General features: G+C 42.0%; 1 protein-coding gene across 8 annotated transcripts in view; it reads left to right on the top strand.

Annotated features, from left to right (window-relative positions):
• HMGXB4 (HMG-box containing 4) overlaps positions 1–19,929 on the top strand; it is a 33,839-nt gene extending 13,910 nt beyond the window's left edge. For 6 of the 8 annotated variants that reach the window (XM_020883917.2, XM_020883914.2, XM_020883916.2 and 3 more), the window contains 6 exons: positions 8,666–8,747; positions 9,683–9,747; positions 10,955–11,060; positions 11,519–11,688; positions 17,217–17,339; positions 17,808–19,929. In XM_020883917.2, the coding sequence (XP_020739576.2) occupies positions 8,666–8,747; positions 9,683–9,747; positions 10,955–11,060; positions 11,519–11,688; positions 17,217–17,339; positions 17,808–17,852 (591 nt within the window). In that variant the 3' untranslated portion in view covers positions 17,853–19,929. Of the gene's footprint in view, positions 1–8,665; positions 8,748–9,682; positions 9,748–10,954; positions 11,061–11,518; positions 11,689–11,841; positions 16,142–17,216; positions 17,340–17,807 lie in introns of those variants that run through there. The other 2 variants (XR_011483027.1, XM_070453977.1) reach the window with 2 other exon arrangements.
• Positions 19,930–20,246: the final 317 nt, after the last annotated feature.

Here is a 20,246-nt window from a genome sequence, read left to right as displayed (position 1 = left end):
AAATTGTAGGTCCTAGGGTAACTGGGACTGATACAGTGCGCTGGTGTCTGAGATTGGCCCTATGGAGACAGACAGATGTTGTAATAAAGTGGCTGAAAGCTTGGACTCGAGTTCAGTCATCTTGGCTTCATGTTCTTGCTTGTGCTCATTCAGTCACGTCCAAGTCTTTGCGGCTGCATGGACTGTGGCCTGCCAGGCTCCTCTGTCCATGGCATTTCCCTGGCAAGGATACCGGATCGGGTTGCCATTTCCTACTCCAGGGAGTTCTTGTTCTAGTTGCTACTTACCCAACTTGTTCTCTGGAGATGGCTTCCTCACTTCCCTACTCACTTGTGAAATGGGGCTGCTTAGAGTAAATCAGGTGAACGAGTAACATGCTTAGCACAGGGTGTGGCTCAGTCAAGAGCTGCTGTTACAGCAACTGTTGTTTTCATCCCAGGTTCCTTGGAAGCATAAAATATACTTGAAAACATGTTTTCAAAACTTTTTTTTTTCATCCACTCATTTCACAAATTAGAATAAGACAAGGAGGTGCTGCTTTTATGGTTTTGTTTCTGTTTTTTTTTCATATTAACACCCACCTTTTAGGAAGCTACCTCTGCAACTAGCATCTATTTGGAAAGCAGTTAAGAAGCAGAAAGAAAACAGGGTCCCTAAGGATCAAAAGCAAATGTTACAGAACGAGTTTATAGCAGATCCTTGGAACACCTCATGGGCGCTGGGGAAGGGGGAGCATCAGCTGGAGATTCGTCAAGAGGCCACTCTGGCCCTATTCTTGTCTTCACAGTCTTAACAAACAAGCACCCAGCCTGCTTCACGTAGAAGCTGATGAGGGAATACAAATGAATGTGCTTTTCACACACAATTCTGGCACTTGTTTATGCATAAAGTACATATTTATTCTGCACTTACATTGTGCCAGGCCCTGATCAGATACAGTGTCAACTCTCAAAGAGCTCTCGATGTAGTAAGAGGGCTTGGAAAGTACCCAGTGGGTTGAACCTCAGCAGAGATGGGTGCCGAGTGCTGAGGAGAGCCTGGGGGTGACCAGGAAGCTTTCAGAGGGAGGCAGCACCCAAACCAAATCTTCAGGCCAAATAGGAATTGTCGGATGGAAAGGAGGAGTGGCATTCCAGTCAAGGAGTGGAGAATGCGTGTGAAGGCACGACAGGTGGTAGGGTGTTCAGAGAACCACAGGAAGTCCAGCCAGCCGAAAGGTAAAAGAAACCGTGTGGAAGGCAGGAAGCAGGCATTAGTAAATTACAATGGTAATAAGAACTTTGCTATGGAGTTGCTCTTATGTTCTAAGAACTGCACTGAGTTTTCTTACCTATGGTGTACTGATGAATTTCCATAAGAGCCCAATGAGGTGTAGGTATTTTCATGTCCATTTCACAGAAACAAGCTCAAAAAAGTGAAATAACCTGCCCCCAGATGCATACCTACTTAGTGGCAGTACAAGGGTTTGACCCCAAATTTTTCTGATGACAGGACACAGAAAGAATGTTTAAATTCTACTCAGTGATGTAATACGAGAGAGAGCAGAATTGGATTCCCGTTTAGAGGGTTAGAACAGAAGCTTTAGTGTGAGAACTTGGCTGCTCCAGCACCCTTTCCCTTGACCAGTACAGGTTTAGAGATCTCAGTGAGGTTAGTCCAGAGGAGCATCAGATGGTGGCCCTGCCAGTTCCTGGGTAAATGCCTCAGGTTCTCATCTTAAAATGGCAGGAATGATGACGCCTACCTTGTAGGCTTGTTGTGAGTGGTAGAAGTTTCCCCCCAGTAAAGCCTTGGTAACTGTGTCTCCTCTCCTGCACAGTACTAACATCAGTGAAGAGATTGGTTTCCGTCATCAGCAGAAGAAAGCCCAGTTTATTTAGAAGACTCAAAAATTATGTTTTGCCATGTTCCTCTGTCCGTGGGTATTCTCCAGGCAAGAATACTGGAGTGGGTTGCCATGCCTCCTCCAGGGGATCTTCCCAACCCAGGTATTGAACCCAGTCTCCCGAATTGCAGATGGATTCTTTACCGACTGAGTGTTTTGCCTTAACCCCCAGATATTTTACCCTTTAAAAACAGGTTCTTAAACTAGAGTCCTAGATGGGCTCAAAGAGCGATTTTTATCAGACTTTCACAGAGTTCTGTGCTATAAAGGAGTTCAGCATGAATGCTTTATACAACACATGAAGAAGTTGCTCTTGGAAGGTCTTAATATTGTGACACATGTCTTCAGACATTTAAAAGGAGGTCTGGCTGTAAAATTACAACCTCCTGAGTCATGCTTAAGTGGATTTGTTGTAGTTATTTGCTACTAGGAATAAAGTATCCAAGTTTTCGAAGTATTAACATTTTGTTAAAGGAGAGCCCACAGTTATTCCAGATGTAACCACTATGAGTCACAAGAGTTTGGGGGTAGGGAGAGGGATTGAATATTTGTATAATAAGTGGGAAAAAAAAGGTTTACTGGTTTGTTACTTAGTTGCTAAGTCATTTCTGACTCTTTGAGACCCCATGGACTGTAGCCCACCAGGCTCCTCTATCCATGGGATTTCCCAGGTAAGAACTCTGGAATCAATTACCATTTCCTTTTCCATTACCAGTTTGGGGGTGGGGGAGGGGTGGTGATTTATTGTAAATAGCAAATGCTAGACTTGAATATATTAAAATCCTATTTCTACTATAAAAATAAAAAGTCCAGGATGTGGGTTTACCTGGGGATCCAGGGGCTAAGACTGAGCTTCGGTGCAGGGGGCTCAGGTTCCATCTCTGATGGGAACTAGGATTCTAACACACTGTGCTGTGCAGCAGGAAACATTTCTCGGCTGAAATTACTGCCTTGTGTTTAGAACCATATGGGAATGTTTTGTCTGTCTAGAGATCATCCATTATTTGTGTTATTTCTAACGGCTAATTTAGAAAAAAATAGCTATGCCCTGGAAAAAAATTTGACCCTCATGTTTGAATTCCAAAATTTGGATCCTTAGGCCGGAGTTGCGTCTTATAACACAAAGGTTAGGTTCTAAGGTCAGCATATAAGGTGAAAATTGTTAAGAGAGTTTCCCTTGAAAATCCAGGAAAGCTGAAGGCCAGTAGATGCTCAGTCCAACAGAATGTCAGCCCATTCTTCACCAGATGAAGTCATTGATGTATATTGAGAAGCCATAATTTTATTTTTTAACTTATGTCAGCTCCAACATCAGACTCACCCTTGGGTAGTGAGGCGCACACACTGAGGGAGACATACAGGAGCTGTCTGAGGAAAGCAGGTTTATGCTTTCTGTCACACTTGCTCCAAGGACTGGGTTCTCAGAACAGAATCACCCAGACTAATCAGTCCATAGCTCCCTCTCTCTCTCATGGCCAAATATAGAACTGTGAACTCACATCTTCTCTGTAATGCCACTTCATTTTACCTTAAGCCCAATAAAGGGAGATTTGAAAGGACTAGAACACTTAGCGAGTCTGGGGATATGAGGCTGCCACTCAATTAATAAATGAGATACAGCACCCAGAACTCACTCCCGTAGCATCTCTGAACAGGACTGGCTTCATCAGAAGAATACTAAAACTAAGACCTTTTTTTTTACTATTTAAATGAAATGTTTAAAGGCCTTGCCGCTGTTTTCTTTGTCTGATTTAAGTCAGATGGATTCACCCTATCCTCCTTCACCAGAATTTCTATTTTTAAGAAAACTCAAAGTGGCTTTTTGGATGCTATAACTTATATTGTTAAAAAAAAAAATAGAGGGAATAGAAATTAACTTTTCTATTATGGCATAGCAAACTACTACAGTATCCATTCATTAATATCACCTCGCCATGCTACAGATCAGAAGTCCAGCCAGGGCTCCTCTCTGCCATCTGCTTCATTCCTCACAAGACTAGCCACGTGTTGGCTAGAACTGGGCTCTCAGCTGAGGCTAGAGGTCCTCTGCCAGGCTGTTGGCAGTGTTCAGTTCCTCTCGATGGTAGAACTCATGGCAACTTGTCTCCAAGCTCAGGGCCAGCAGGGCAGTGTCTCCTATTGGGTCTCACCTTTTAAGGTCTCACCAAATAACACCTCGGGGTCGCAAAGAGTTGGACACGACTGAGCAACTGAACTGGATAACATCAGGCCCCCTCAGGATAATCTCTCTTTGATTCACTCGGATTCAGTTTGCTCAGGAACCTTAATTACATCTGAACGGGTTCTTAGGAACCTTAATTAATAGCAAAAAAAAATCCCCGTTTGCCATATAACATAATACGATCCATGGGAGTGACACCCTCTGGTATTCGCCGGTCCTGCCCACAGTCAAGGGAGGGTGTTTTACAAGGCGTGTCCACGAGGGGCAGAAATCTTGGGTGCCATCTTAGGATCCTGCCTACCACAGAGATAACATGACCGAGTGCCTCCTGAAGTGCCAAACGCTGATGAATTCTCACCTCTGGAAACAGTATTATCCAAGCTCAGTGGTATCATCCAGGCTTTACTTACAGGGAAACTAAAGTTCAGGGAAATGAAGCAGTTTGTATAACTAGTACTGTCAGGATTCCATCCTAGCTCTGTCAGCCCCCAAAGCCTAGGGTCTTTCTGTTTTGCCACATTGTGTCTGATAAATCCTGTTAACTTTTCCCTCCCTTTCAACTGACCTGCTTCTCTCTAACCCTACTGTCTTGGCCATGGGCCTTCATCCATCCCTCCTGGGTGCTCTTGCAGCAGCCGTCTCACCTCCACAGGACTCCCTGCGTCCCCTCTTGCTCTTCTCCAGTCCATTCTCCATGGTCATAAAGTGCAATCTGACCTTGTGACTTCCTGCTTGAAATAATTGCCTCTTTCAGATAGAACCCTTACTCTTCAATACAGTTTACATGGCACCCATCTCTGAGCACTCCCTGCTTCTCTGACGTCATCTCCTACCTCCCTCTCTGATGAGTGTCACCACTGAGAGCCTAGAGCACTTGTACCACTCTTCACCTGGCTAATTCTACCCAGCTTTAGAGTCGAGGTTAAATGTCCTTTCCTCCAGAAAGGAGGACCTTCTTCAACTCCCTGATTAGTGAGGCGATCCTATTGCATATTCTTGTAGCAGCCAGTACTTCCCCTATAATGTTGTCACATTGTACTATGATGACACATTTCTCTATCTCCTCTGTTAGATTCTGTGTCTGGTTCTTGGCTGTATTCCCAATGTCTGGGGTCTAGTGGATGCTCAGTAAATATTAAGAAACAAATGACAGAGTACTTTGATGGGTTACTTTGTTTCCTTTGCAGTCTCCTCCTTGTTAGTCTCTGCTTTTCCTTCTTTGCCACTGAAATACTTTTACTATCACATGTCAGAAGAGCTATCCACTTCTGTGTTTTATTGGGGATCAAATCATTAGTATAAGCTGAAGCTGAGAAAAGATGGTGGGACTTCGAGCTTTATGTTTCAAAAGTTTTCCACCATTTTATGCTACTTGACTGCCTTAGAATAAGATCTTGGCTTCAAAAGCTCATCCTTTTTTGCTTTTGTTTTTGTTTTTTAATTCAGCACCTCTGAATTTATTTATAACCTTTCCCTTGGTTTTTTATCCAGATGGATTTCTGGGATTTTTTTTTCCATTTATTTTTATTAGTTGGAGGCTAATACTTTGCAATATTGTAGTGGTTTTTGCCATACATTGACATGAGTCAACCATGGGTTTACATGTATTCCCCATCCCGATCCCCCCACCCACCTCCCTCTCCACCTGATCCCTCTGGGTCTTCCCAGTGCACCAGCCCCAAAAAGCTCATCCTTTTTAACCACTCACTATACCCAGTACCGGAGAAGGCAGTGGCACACCACTCCAGTACTCTTGCCTGGAAACGCCCATGGACGGAGGAGCCTGGTAGGCTGCAATCCATGGGGTTGCTAAGAGTCAGGCACGACTGAGTGACTTCACTTTCACTTTTCACTTTCATGCATTAGAGAAGGAAATGGCAACCCACTCCAGTATTCTTGCCTGGAGAATCCCAGGGACAGAGGAGCCTGGTGGGCTGCCATCTATGGGGTTGCACAGAGTCGGACACGACTGAAGCGACATAGCAGCAGCAGCAGCAGCATACCCAGTACAGGTACTCAAAAAATGCAGGTTTATTTTCTACACAATTGAATAAAGTCCTTATGAGAGCTATGAGAGGAACTCCTTTCTTCAGGATTGGGATCTAATGTATTGAGTATGAGTTGTGATTCACTCTATAAAAGTAATTTTAGTTTTATGTTATAGCTGTAGATAGCCTTGTGAAATAGAGGGCAATAAGACCTTTCACAGTTTTATAACTTGTCTAAGGAAACATTGTTAAATCTCCTTACAAGTTTTATAATATGGCCAAATGTCAGTCCTATGAATAAGCTATTGTTAAAAGACTGGTCTGGAATTTTGGAAGGTAAATTTATAACAAATATGCCATAATTTTTATAGCCAAAGAAGTGCTATCTCATTCAAAGCAGGTACTTTGGGAGATGTCTCAAGGTTGTTTCCATTCTTCAAAAATGGTTTCAGAATTCCTTTGGGAATTCAAGTCAGAGCTGTCACACAGCTTTTTTTATTGTCTTAAGTGTTGGCTGTGACAAACCTAGACAGCATATTAAAAAGAAGAGACATCACTTTGCCAACATAGGCCCATATAGTTGAAGCTATGGTTTTTCTAGTAATCATATATTTATGTGAGAGTTGGACCATAAAGAAGGCTGAGCTCTGAAGAATTGATGCTTTCGAACCATGATGCCGGAGAAGACTCTTGAGAGTCCCTAGGACAGTGAGGAGATCAAACCAATCAATCCTAAAGGAAATCAACCCTAAATATTCATTGAAAGGATTAATGCTGAAGCTGAAGCTTCAGTGGTTTAGCCACTTGATGCAAAGAACTGACTCATTGGAAAAGACCCTGATGCTGGGAAAGATTGAGGGCAGGAAGAGAAGGGGATGACAGAGGATGAGATGGTTGGATGGCATCATTGACTCAATGGACTTGAGTTTGAGCACACTCCAGGAGATAATGAAGGACAAGGAAGCCTGACATGCTGCAGTCCATAGGGTCACAAAGAGTTGGACACAACTGAGCGAGCGAACAACAGCAAAAGTATTGGCTAGCCTTTGGCCTTTGAGGATAGTGGTTTTGTGAAAACAACATTAAGAATTAAGTCAGGTGAACAAAGTGCATGATTAGACTTCATTTTAAACAAGGTGCAGCTCTGAAGTCATGAGACAGGGACTGTGTTTTTTGTTGTTTTGTTTTGGTTGTAAAATCTGACTCTTGAGGCGAACAAAAGTTTCCAGCAGCTTTTTTTTTTCCTGGGTTTTTTTTTTTTCTTTTTTTTTTTTCCCCAGCAGCTTTTAAAGCACCAAACATACATGTCTGGTCCTGGTTCTTGCAGGACCAGAAAGGACTGTCTTGCAAGGAGGTGGAGGACCAATCATTGTACTTTGATACTTACAAATGAGGTTGTAAGGAAAATCAGACTGAAAACATCTCAGTGTATTAGATAAAAGTTATAAAGGGATAATCTTTTATTCTGAAATAGTAACTTTTTCTGTAAGGAAGCAATGTATTTTTTTCCTTGACCCACAGTGAGTAGCCCTAAAGGTCAGGTGCCTGGGTTGTAGCCATTCTTGTGTTACAACTAGCATAGCTGCAGGACCCAGACAAGTCACTATTTTTCTGAGTTTCCTTTTCTTCATCCTCAAAGTGAGGGGTTTGTACAGGTCCTATCTAATGTGCCTTTTCAGGTAGGAAAACTTTTTTCTTCCAAGTTTATGGATAATTGTAAAATGGAATGCATAGTAATATATAATAACTTCTGTTTTATATATACTTTGTTGGTTTTAAAAGCTTGTTTCTCAAAAATCCTGTGTTGCTTTTGGAATTGTCATATTTCAATAAAGCATAAACATGCTTCCAGTAGTACGAAGCACTTTGTTGACGTGAAAGAGGTTCATCTTACGTTGAGTAACAAAGAATTATCCTCAGTTATTTATTTTCTTTTCACCTTGGATCACAAGAATGTGAATAATAAAATAACAATAAACTACAGTGACAGTCAAAGCAGGATCAAGAAAATTTTAAGATTAGAAATCAAAGCCAGGGACTTCCCTGGTGATCCAGTGGTTAAGACTTTGCACATCCAATGCAGGGGGTGCAGGTTCGATCCCTGGTTGAAGAACTAGGATCCCACATGCCACAGAACCAAAAGAAAGAAGTGAAAACCAAAGGCACAATATGAACATAAATTTGGCTTTTGGTTTTTCTAGCCCCAAAGTAAAGGAAAGTTACGTGGTTCTTATTTTCAAAGATGAAAAATAGATACCCCAGGAGAGGTAAAGATTTGCTTAGCACTTAATTCTAAAAGAATTAGGTAACACTGGGAGGACGAATGAAGAGCTTTACAAACAATTACCAAGTAGCTGCAACAACCTGAAAAATCTAAAAATAATTCAGTGTCTGGTTTTTACCTTCTAAAAGTAAAACTGATACTCATCTCTGAGTCATAAGTAACATGGTTTAAAAATTAATTATCCTGTTTAAGGAAAGCTGGTTGGCAATTTAGGACTCTTGAGGAAAAAGTGCAGGTCACTTTTCTGTTTTGTTCTCATAGACGCAAAGTTGTTCAACTTGGCTTCTAATTAAGTCTTACCCTGTTCTATTTTTATGTGGCAATAGCCAAAAAAGAAGAACATGTCGGCCTACCAGGTGTTCTGCAAGGAGTACCGTGTAACCATTGTGGCTGACCATCCAGGCATAGGTGAGAACATTTCTCATTTTTAGTGTTCTTACTTTCCATTTGTATCTTTGAAGCAAGGCAGTTAATCCAATCAGCAGGCAAAGTTCTTCCCATGGTCTGGAAAGGACACAAATCTCATTTCTCTCAACTGTACAAGTCACTTTAGATTTTGTCTTAGTACACCCTGTCCAAAAGCACAGTATGTAAACATACAGTTGTTTCTTTCCAAGATTCTACAGTTGACTTTTTCCTCAAACTGCCTCTTGGGTATGGAGTTGGAATGAGATGACATATTACATTGTTCATTATTTGTCTCTATATCAGAAGTTGGTCAGGTGAGAACACTACACCCCAGCCCTTGAACAAGTCAGATAACATCTACAAATCTCTGCCTAGCGTGTGGACTAGCTTCTCAACCGTCTCACCAGGGCTGTTGTGAGGCACACATGAAGCATCAGAAAAGACTCGGATGTGCTTTATAAAGTGTGAGCTTGCTCTACAGTGTGGGGAGCACAGTATCACACATCTGAAAGATTGCTTCTGAGCTGCTCTAGGGAAATTCTCCTTTGTTTCTGAGCTCTCAGAAATTTGATAAAAACCTTAACATTTCTTATCAAATTCTATGTAACATTTTTTCTTTAACCTAAGCAGATAAGCCGTGTTTCATGGGATCATATTAAAAGATACCAATACGATGCTTCAGGCATAAATCCTTAAAGAGTAGATGTGTGAGATTTTGAGCCTGTTTCATAGCGACCCAAACAGCTCCTTCCTTCTATAAAAGACTCAAGGGAAGTGGTGGGGTTTGGTTTGGTTTTCTGAAAGAATCTTGTGCTATTTAAATCTGATCTTCAAAACCCTCTTCCTAGTTTTTGTTCTTATTGGCCTTCTGTTCTGTTTATGGTTAAAACTTTACTGTATTGAGTTTTCCTGGATTTTTTACTCTTTTGTGCCAGATTTTGGGGAACTGAGTAAAAAACTGGCTGAGGTGTGGAAGCAGTTGCCAGAGAAGGACAAACTGGTAAGCAGACTTTATTACAGACACATTTTTCATTGCTTTATGCCTTCCAAAGTGTGTGATCCTCCTTTGTTGTTGTTTAGTTATTTAGTCATGTCCGACTCTTGCAACCCCAGGGACTGTATGTAGCCCACCAGGCTCTTCTGTCCATGGGATTTCCCAGGCAGGAATACTGGAGTGGGTTGCCATATCCTTCTCCAGGAGATCTTCCTGACCCAAGAATCAAACCCATGTCTCCAGCATTGGCAGGCAGATTCTTTTACCTCTGAGCCACTGGGGAAGCCCGAAATTCCAAACACTGAAAATAGAAAAAAAAGGAAAATTACAGATTGGTGGAAAATGGTTTAGAGTGTAGTGAACGAGTTGGTGCCAGTTCACTCTAGGCGAGGATTTAGCTGCAGGGAGGCTGTCTTCTAACCTCATCTAATTTTTTTTTTCTCAGCAACCTTACATTTGAGCCAAAAGATGACCTACCTTGGGCAATGATACTTGTTAAAAGAGAATCTAAAGTCAGAGCCCCTGACTACAGCTGTGGTCTGAGAACTGAGGAAAGATGTCCATAGTCACAGCAAATAATAAAAACATGGGGACAGTGTTTACTAGGAAGATAGGTTCTGGGTCATCATCTCCATCAACCATTATCAAATAATATACTACCCTATCAAAACACTAATAAGACAGTGATAGTCATACCTGAATCACTCACAGTCACTTTCCAGTTAGATGATATGAAGGTGGTCTAGGAATTAGAATTTCCATTTTGCTTTATTTAAGGTACCAGTCATCTAGGTGAAATGACATATATTTTTCACCCAGGTAGATTATATTTAGTTTCTGTTTTTTGTGTCATTGTTATCCTACTATTGGTGTCGCCAGCCGACAGGTTAGAAGAAATATTTAAACCAGATGGACATAAGGGTGAGCCAGAGGTTTCCTCTGTGATTTTACATTCCAGCCTTAGTCAGAGTGATCGCAGAGTGAATGCTGCCATCTGACCATTAGCACTGAAGGACATGCCTCGTCCTCCTGAGATGCTACTGTAACTACTGCCCAAAGCCTGTGCACTGAACCTCCAGCTTAAAAATAAACACTAACCCTCTTGTCTGCTCCCCGCCTCTGCTCCCTTTCTTTTCTTCATTCTGTTCTTCCACTGCTTTCTCTTTCAGTTTTTTGCCCTTTGAAATTTATTTTTGCCCTGATCTGATTGCAGGTTTGGAAGCAGAAAGCTCAGTATCTACAACACAAACAGAACAAAGCAGAAGCTACAACTGTGAAAAGAAAAGCATCCAGCTCTGAAGGTTCCGTGAAAGTGAAAGGTAATGACCATGTCCTTCTCCTCTTTTCACTCTCTTTCCCACAGCTCTGTGAGACTTTGCTTCTTTACTAAGAAATGGGGAGGGTGGCCTATATCAGAAGCAGATCTTGATATCCAGACACCAAGTATTAAAGGTTGCCCCCAATATTTAGAAAATGTTAAGTCAGAAGTCAGCAAACTTTTCTGTCAAGGACCAGAGAATACATATTTTGGGTCTGAGATCCATATGTGTTCTCTGTCGCATATTTTTCTTTATTTCTTCTACAATAACCATTTAAAAATCTAAAATCATTCGTAGCTCACAGGCCATACAAAGTAAGTTATTAGCCAGATCCAACCCACAGTCTACAGTTTCAGCATATGCCTGGTGGAGCTCATAAAAAGGGAAAACCAGGAAGAATAGTTTCGTGGTTCAAGGCCGTGGGCAAGCTTATCTCTCTCTTTCTTCTCTGTTCTCAGCTGCTTCTATGGGAGTACTGTCACCCCAGAAGAAATCCCCACCTGCCGCCATGCTGTTACCTGCCTCCCCGGCCAAAGCTCCTGAGACAGAGCCCATTGATGTGGCTGCCCACCTCCAGCTGTTGGGAGAGTCCCTCAGCCTCATCGGACACCGCCTGCAGGAAACTGAGGTAAGGGCACCATCAGCAGCAAGCCTCCAGCTGCTGGTGAAGTCTGGATCCGTGTGCTCATTCCACATACATGCAGTGAGCGACTGCTGTATGCTGTGCTATACCCGGTGCTCGGGATCCAGTGATAAACAGGAGTGGTAATGTTCATTGCAGCACTGTTTACAATAGCCAGGACATGGAAGCAACCTCGATGCCCATTGACAGATGGATGGATAAAGAAGTTGTGGTACATATATGCAGCGAAACATTACTCAGCCATAAAAAGGAACGAATTTGAGCCAGTTGTGCTGAGATGATGAACCTAAAGCCTGTTATACAGAGTGAAGTACATCAGAAAAACAAACACCAATTATTAATGCATGTGTATGGAATCTAGAAAAATGTCACCGATGAACCTGTTTGCAGGTGAGAATAGAGACGCAGACATAGAGAACAGACCTGTGAACAGAGCAGGGAAACGACAGGCTTGGACAAACTGAGAAAGCAGAATTGAAATACATACCTTACCACACACAAAATAGCTCATAGTGGGAGGCTGCTGTGTAACGCAGGGCGCTCAGCCTGGTGCTCTGTAACAGCCTAGAGGAGTGGGATGAGGTAGGGGGTGGAGGGGAGGTTCAAGAGGGAGCGGGGATATGTATACCAGTGGCTGATTCACACTGTTGTATAGAAGAAGCCATCACAACATTGTAAAGCCATTATCCTCCAATTAAAAATAAATAAATTTTTTTAAAGAAGAGGGATGGTAATAGAAACACCTAGAGATTTGGAATCTGGCTCTCAAAGCTTACACTGATACTTTTCTATTGAAACAATGACACAAAAGGAAATTACCCTGACACTTCCTTTCCCTCCCCCTGTTTTATAGAGAGATAATTGACATATAACCCTACAACTCACTTTTATTTTTGAAAAATGAGTCCAAATCCCATGGAAACTTTCATCTTTTTTACTTAAAAGAGAGTTAGGATTTTTCTGTGCATTTCCAGCAAGGTTTTGAATAGACAGGTTAGATTATCCAGGGGAGTAAGAGTTCCTCTACAGCTTTGAAAATAGGTAGCAAATGGGGAGATTGAGGTGTCCAAGCTCTTCATTACTGTGCTCTTGAATTATACAGTGTTGTGTACCCTAAGGAGATCTTTGTCCTTTTAAGCTTCAGTTTCAAAATCACTTAACCTGCAAAACTGTCATGTTCCATTTCTGTTACCATATTCCACTTCTAATCATACTGCCCGCTGGCTAACTCAGTGGTATAGGATTTCAGGTTTCTGCTGGGTCCTAGTAGGACATTTCAGCAAAGAAATCTGTCTCCGTTCCTAAAGCCATTTTTAAGCTGAGAAGTCGATGTAGAAATATAAAACTACCCACTTGCTTTTATGTGGAAGTTGAATTACTATTTAACAAATGAAACGTCAGAGGCCACAGAGATGAAGCTTTGTCTAAGTTCTTTGACTAATTTCTCAAAATTTAGTTAAGTGTCAAAAACAGACGCTTCCTGGTAGGCTCAGATATTTGAATGGATATAGATATTTCTAGAAGAAAATATTCTGGGATCCTTACTTATTTTTCATATTGAGATGTTCTTATGTTTCCTAAATACAATGACTATAGCCATGAAATTAAAAGTTACTTGCTCCTTGGAAGAAAAGTAATGTCAAACCTAGACAGTGTATTAAAAAGCAGAGACATTACTTTGCCAACAAAGGTCTGTATAGTCACTACTATGGTTTTTCCAGTAGTCATGTATGGTTGTGAGAGCTGAATAGTAAAAAAGGCTGAGCACTGAGAATTGATGCCCTCAAACTGTGGTGCTAGAGAAGACTCTAGAGAGTCCCTCGGACTGCAAGGAGATCAAACTAGTGAATCCTAAAGGAAATCAATCCTGAATATTCATTGGAAGGACTGATGCTGAAGCTGAAGCTCCAATTCTTTGGCTACCTGATGCGAAGAGCCCAAACTTACTGGAAAAGACCCTAATACTGGGAAAGATTGAAGGCAAGAGAAGGGGATGACAGAGGAAGAGATGGTTGGATGGCATCACCAATTCAATGGACATGAGTTTGAGCGAACTCTGGGAGATGATGAAGGACAGGGAAGCCTGGCATCCTGTAGTCCATGGGGTTGCAAAGAGTTGGACACGACTGAGCGACTGAACAACAATAAAATTCACCTCCCATATTCCACATTTTCCCTGCTGTTTCCTTTTAGTTTAGCAAATACTTATTGAGTACTTAGGCATAATTCTAAAAACTGGGGGAGGAGAATTCCTAAAAGCTTTCTCATGATTTCATATCATCAAGAAACTTGCAATGTAACTGGAAAGATAAAATAGATACAAAATTAGCAAATAAAACAAGCCAGCTTCTGTGAGCAGTTGCCACGGGAGGGTTACATCTCCATATTGACAGAAAAAGGGAAAAGAACATTGCACCTCTATTCCACTTTTTTTTAAAAACATAAGGAACAGTCTTATTGAGATATAACTCTCATGGCTCAGACTATGAAGAATCTGCCTGCAGTGCAGGAGACCCAGGGTCCATCCCTGGGTTGGGAAGATCCCTGGAGAAGGGAATGGCAACCCACTCCAGTGTTCCTGCCTGGAGCATTCCATGGACAGAGGAGCCTGGCAGGCTACAGTCCATGGGGTCGCAAAGAGTTGAACATAACTGAGTGACTAACACAGCAACAACCATAAAGTTTACCCTTTTAAAATGTAGAATTCAGTGGCTTTTAGTATATGCACGGATTTCTGGCTCCATTACTACTGTTTAATACCAGATCGTTTTCACTACCCCCAAGAGAGACCCCATATGTATCTGCAGTGGACTTCCCTGGTGATTCAACGGTAAAGAAGCTGCGTGCCATTGTAGGAGACGAGGGCTTAGTCCCTGGGTCAGGAAGATCCCCTGAAGAAGGGAATGGCCACCCACTCCAGTATTCTTGCCTGGGAAATTCCATGGACAAAGGTGGTTGGCAGGCTACAGTCCATGAGGTTGCAAAGAATTGGACACAATTTAGTGACTAAACAACGTGTCAGCAGTAAACAGTTATTCCCCTTCTAATCCACTTTTCCCCAGACTTTAATCATTTGCATATATCTTCACGATTTTGCAATTTCCTCAGACCACTTATACTGTTATCTACTGTGTGTTTTTATTTAAATAAATTTATCCATGCTTTCACAATGATATCCTGGATATCATAAGTGCAGTATTCTAATCTTTTTTCTAATGTACATTGGAAAAATGAATGTGCATTATCAACTGATTAATGTTCACCTGTATGCCACCTGAAATTAGTAAACTACTACACTTCAAGGAGCATTGATTTATGTAATTGCTTATTTAAAATTGAATACCTGAAGCCTAATAAAATTTATAACCATTATTATAAGTCTACACAACTCACTGTGAACAAGCTCAGCTTGCCCCACTGTGCAGCCTGCTATCATTCTAGAGCTCTGCCATCTGAAGCAGTTAGAGCGGCAGTCGAGAGCACAGTGAGGGGGTCAGGAGAGCCTCTGAAAGGGAAGTGGGGTTCCACCAGGACCCGGAAGAACAAGCAGGCCTTGTATCATGGAGATGACATCATAAACCAAGACAACAGTGCACATGTGCTTCTCAGCCCTGGCGTCTTCTGCAGAGATGGGTCTGAAGAGACCCAGTGGCGCTCTCGACCCCCATTCCTACCTTCACCAGATCTTTTAACTGTTTTATGTATTAGGGTTCCACTTGAGGTTTTATTTTCAAAGGGTTTTATTGCTTAAATGACAAAAAACTAGAACATCCAGTGCACAAGGTGGGAGAAGGCTGAAATATGAAGGGCACAGTACAAGTCACAGAAGGAAATGACAACTCAGGAGCTTCGGGGATGTTTTGAGTAGAAGGAGTGATCAGAGCTCTCATTTGATTTTCTTTGAGAATATCTTCTACTTTAGATTGAGAGTGAAGACACCAGAATTAGGGGAAAGTTATAACAATAGTCTAGACATGACAAAGATTTGAATTTAATTCAAATATTTATTGGGGGCTTACACTATACAGAACCCCAGGAGTTATTGGGAGGATATGAAAAAGAACAGGACTTGGTTCCTGCCCTCAGGATGCTTATTGGGAGAGTGAAACAGAAAATATTACCTATAATTAACTGTAAAAGTATGGAGCAATACTATTAATTGCTCTCTTTCATTGAACGCTCACTCAGGTAGCTTTAGGAGTGCTATACATGGAGTCTCTCATTTAATTCACATTGCATGTTTGTAAAGCAGAATTTGTGTTCCCTTATTTTACAGAAGGAAGAACAGACTTTCAGATTAAGGAACTCTCTGTGGAGTTTAGCCCTTAAGTGCTGAAATGGAGCCTTGAGTTTGGTGGCATGACCTCAGGGTCCATTCTTATAACCCTTTGCTTTATTTTCTGACTTGGAAGTAGGGGGAGACATTGGACAAGGAGAATGAAGGGAAAGAAAAGTTATTGGTGGCAAGGCCTTGAGACTGGGCAGGTGTGTGAGTGATGACGACTTTAGCAAAGGAAGGAAGGCTAGGAGGAACAGCAGGTTATTTCTCTTTACAGTGTGTTGAGATTGAGAAATGCCCAAAATGGAAGATCTAGCAGGAAGCCTGAAATGCAGTTTTGGAGATGAAGATGTTGGTAATAGTAGTAAGCATTATGGATACTTTCTGAGCAGTTACCAGGTAGCAAGAACCACCCCCAAGTACTTTACATCTGTTATCTCACTTAATCCCCGCCGTGCTGCAGATGCTCTTAGTACTGTCTTACAGGCACAGCATAGAAAGCAACTTGCGCCTTTCAGTGAGTGGGATAGCCAGGTTCTGAACCCAGCTGTCTGAAGCCCAGAGCTCCTTCTCTGACGGACTCTGCAACACTGCCTTCTAGGTCACACAGTCTCGCAGTACTCCTAGTTGAAGCAGATTACACAAGAGCTCGGCAGCAGTATTTGCAGCAAGCAGTCTTATTTCTTATCTCTTTGAATCACAGAGATAACAAACGATATGAATTCTAGGAGAGGTTAAATTTTAAAAAGAACAGAAAAGTGGTATCCTCACCTATCAAAAAGCTACATAAGTGGAGAATTTGTGTGTATGCTTATATTAAACATTAACTTGTAGAATTCTCATGGTTATCCCATTTGAGCTATATTTGTGGAGTTCATGAGAAAAATATCTTTTGCATTCATGACCTCTACAAATCTTGCCAGCAGTTCTCCATAGTAGGTGAGGCCTTTTTTAATATTTTTAAGTGTAGGGTTGTTTTTCTCCCCCCACCCCCCCCCCCCACTCTTCCTAAGTGACCAACCCAAGGTCTCCCAGAGGATACAGTGGGTTAGGAATATAGACAGGAAGCCTGGAATGTATTGAGTTACCAAAGCAGAAACCTTCCATTTCTGCCACACGTTTCCTGGAACTGCCCAAGACTCAGAGAGCCATGTGAGGCAGTGCCCAGGGCCTGGAGGGAACCCTGCGAGTGTGATGCAGGCACACCCTCCTCCTTGCATGCTCTCCCTTTCAGGGCATGGTGGCTGTGTCCGGCAGTCTGTCTGTGCTTCTGGACTCCATCATCTGTGCGCTTGGCCCCTTGGCGTGTCTGACCACACAACTACCTGAGTTGAACGGCTGTCCCAAACAAGTCCTGGTAAGTTCCTTGTTTCTTGGGATCTAGGAGGGGCCAGAGCCTCAGAAGCCCTGTCAGACACAAGCTCTTAAAGTTTCCTGGATAGCACACTGCTGTCAGCCAGCGGAACGTGACCCTGACTTGAACGTGCACTGGACCCTCAGTGAAACCGCAGACACGCCGTTTCCTAAGATTTCTCTCCTTTGGAGAGGAGCAGTGTCGCCCCTAGGTACTGCACCTCCGGGTGTCCTATTTGCTCTCCCAGAGACGAACAGAGTACAGGAGTCTGCTGCCACTGTTTCACTAGGATTAATGGGAGACCTCAGCAGAGAAGCTCCCGGCATGACAGACAACAGAATCCCATCTTCTCTCCCCATTCTCTCTAACTCCAGACTTCTTTTCTGATCTCTCTCCCCTAAACAAAGAAATATGTCTTGGGAAACTGAGGTAAAGTACTCTTCAACTGAAACTTTTCCCCTTGTTTTGCAGTCGAACACACTCGACAACATTGCTTACATCATGCCTGGACTGTGAGCAGACTCTTGGGACAGAAACCTTATCCTGCCCTGTTGCTGGCTTGTGTGTATGTGACTGTTCCAGATCCCTTCACTGGCCTCTGGGTGTAGGTTTTAAATTTTTATATATATGCACATATATATATATATGTAAAATGTAAAATATATACATAGGACTGTAAGTACTTTGCTTTTAATAATTTTATGAAATGGCAAAGGTTTAGCCAAGAGGAAACCTTGGCATGAATATGGGCTTGGAATTCTTTCTTCTCCTGTGGTGGATAAATCTGCCTTAAAAATCAATGTAACTTGGGGGCTGGGGGCTAGTTTTGGATGCCAAGTGCATCGTGGTAAGGTTGGCTAAAATGTGATTTTTTTCCAAACTCAGTTGTACCTCCAGACCCATCACTGACCATTTGCCTTACCTGTCTTACAGTCTGAAATGTAATGGGAAAGATTATGGGAAGACGTCAGTTAACTGAAAATACAAAGCTTTTCAACTTGAAGTGACCTAGGTGGGAGGCGATAACATCGTTCCCATCTGAAAGTTATTGTGATGGCCTAAGTGAACTTAGTAGAGGGTTCATTCCAATTCCTGCTCTATCGGTGTCCACGTCTCAAAACGTATTGTAATCATTGGTACCACTGGCAGCCTCTGTCTGGGCCAAGGAGTTTTGTGAGCCCTGGAGTGGGTCAAGCCATCAGTCACCAGTTGCACAGTCTGTACTGTGAGCTGACCCAGAGCATTTGGTCTGCAGCACTAAGAGCTGGTATCTTCCATGGGCAGCATCAGCTCAGCTCACAGTTGTGTCTCATGGTTGTTGGGCGGATACGGAAGGTGAGCTTTGCCCAGCCTGATTCCTGGGATCTTCTCATTGGCTCCCCTGCTGGCCAGATACATGGCGTTTCGCATTCCACACATAAGCGAATTGCAAAAAAAAAAAAAAAAGTACTGTGTTCTCATGTAGGTTTATTTATGTGCGAGTATGAATGTGTTTTAATTATGTGTATTTAACTCTTTAAACTCCCGTAGATTTTAATTTATCCTGTAAATTTCTGTATATATAATTTAAAAAACAAGAGCCTCCACCAGCAACAGCATGTGGAAGAGACTAGATTTGTCATTTCTTCCTCCCCTCCTTCCTCTGGCCTCTTCTGCAAATCCCACACTTTAAGGTATCGTGCCTCAAGACGGAATCATTATGTTGGGATTCTAGTTCTTTACAATTAAATAATGTCAAGAAAGTGAAATAAAAAGGAATGTTACCATTTCCAGCTGCCCTCATTTCCAAAGAACCAGATTTTGCTTCCCAGTTCCAAAGAAAACAGTTGAGCCCTTCAGGGTTGTTTTTAAATTTGGTGCAAGAGTCCACATCAAAACCAAGCTCTGAGGTGACTGCTTGCTTCCCTGGGCTTGGATGGAGCACTGAGGCATCAGTGTCAATCTTTGAGGATAGTGCCCCCGGCCGGCATCCTATGTAACTCCTTCCATCCTTCCTTCCTTCCTTGCCATCCATGTGGTCACAGGGCTGTGTTCGTTAAAGGTATTCTGGCTGCCAAATGCCTTTCTCACCTCAGAGCAGTTTTGAGATTGAACTGGGGAAATAGAAGGGAACAGGAATGTCTGGGAACCAAAATTACAAAGAGCAGAAATCCTGGTTTGATTTCGTGTGTCAGCACTTGTCACACACCACCTCTCTACCCACATCATTTTCCTGTTGGACACAGGGTATCAAGGAAGGGGCCTCGGAGACACGGATTAGGACAGAAAGAGGTCAGTCCTACCATTGTCATTTGTACACATTAATGAAGTCCTGATGAGAGCCTGCTTTGTGTTTGTTTGTTTTCCTTTAAAGTTCAACCCTATTGTATTTGTATTTAAAATTTGTACACATTTGTATGATAATCTGTTCCTTGTGGTATTTGGTACTATTAGAGGAAAAACTTTGGATTCAGACCTTCTTGCAGTTTTTATATCATTGTTTTATTTTGTTTTTTAAATAAATCTAGCAGTTTGATCCAAATCCCATTACAGTTGTATAAAGAAATAAAATTTTGTACTTATATTATTAAAAATCACATTTTTAATATTTGTAGTCCAGTGTCAGCTATCTTTTTCCTGTGGCTAACCAAAGTTCCTATGAAATTTTAAACCTGTCTTTCACATTTAAACAAAAAAAGCCCATCTGGAATAGAGGTCAAGTGTCTGATCAAAGCTATCTTCCTAACATACATCTTGCTGTTTCTATTAACTTTTACATTGAGGACTTTCATCTTCTCTTTTGCTAATTACAAAGCCAGTGGCTCTGTAAGTGTAGCTGTATTCACTGGCAAATGAAATTGTCTGCACATTATATTGTTGGCCTAAGTCAGATATCTATCAGTCTTGTGTAAGAGTCGCATCCAACTTGTA

Source organism: Odocoileus virginianus, chromosome 23 (genome assembly GCF_023699985.2).
Source record: "Odocoileus virginianus isolate 20LAN1187 ecotype Illinois chromosome 23, Ovbor_1.2, whole genome shotgun sequence".
Classification (NCBI taxonomy): domain Eukaryota; kingdom Metazoa; phylum Chordata; class Mammalia; order Artiodactyla; family Cervidae; genus Odocoileus; species Odocoileus virginianus.
The sequence above is the reverse complement of the archived record's forward strand: the minus strand, read 5'-3'. Positions and strand labels throughout refer to the sequence as shown.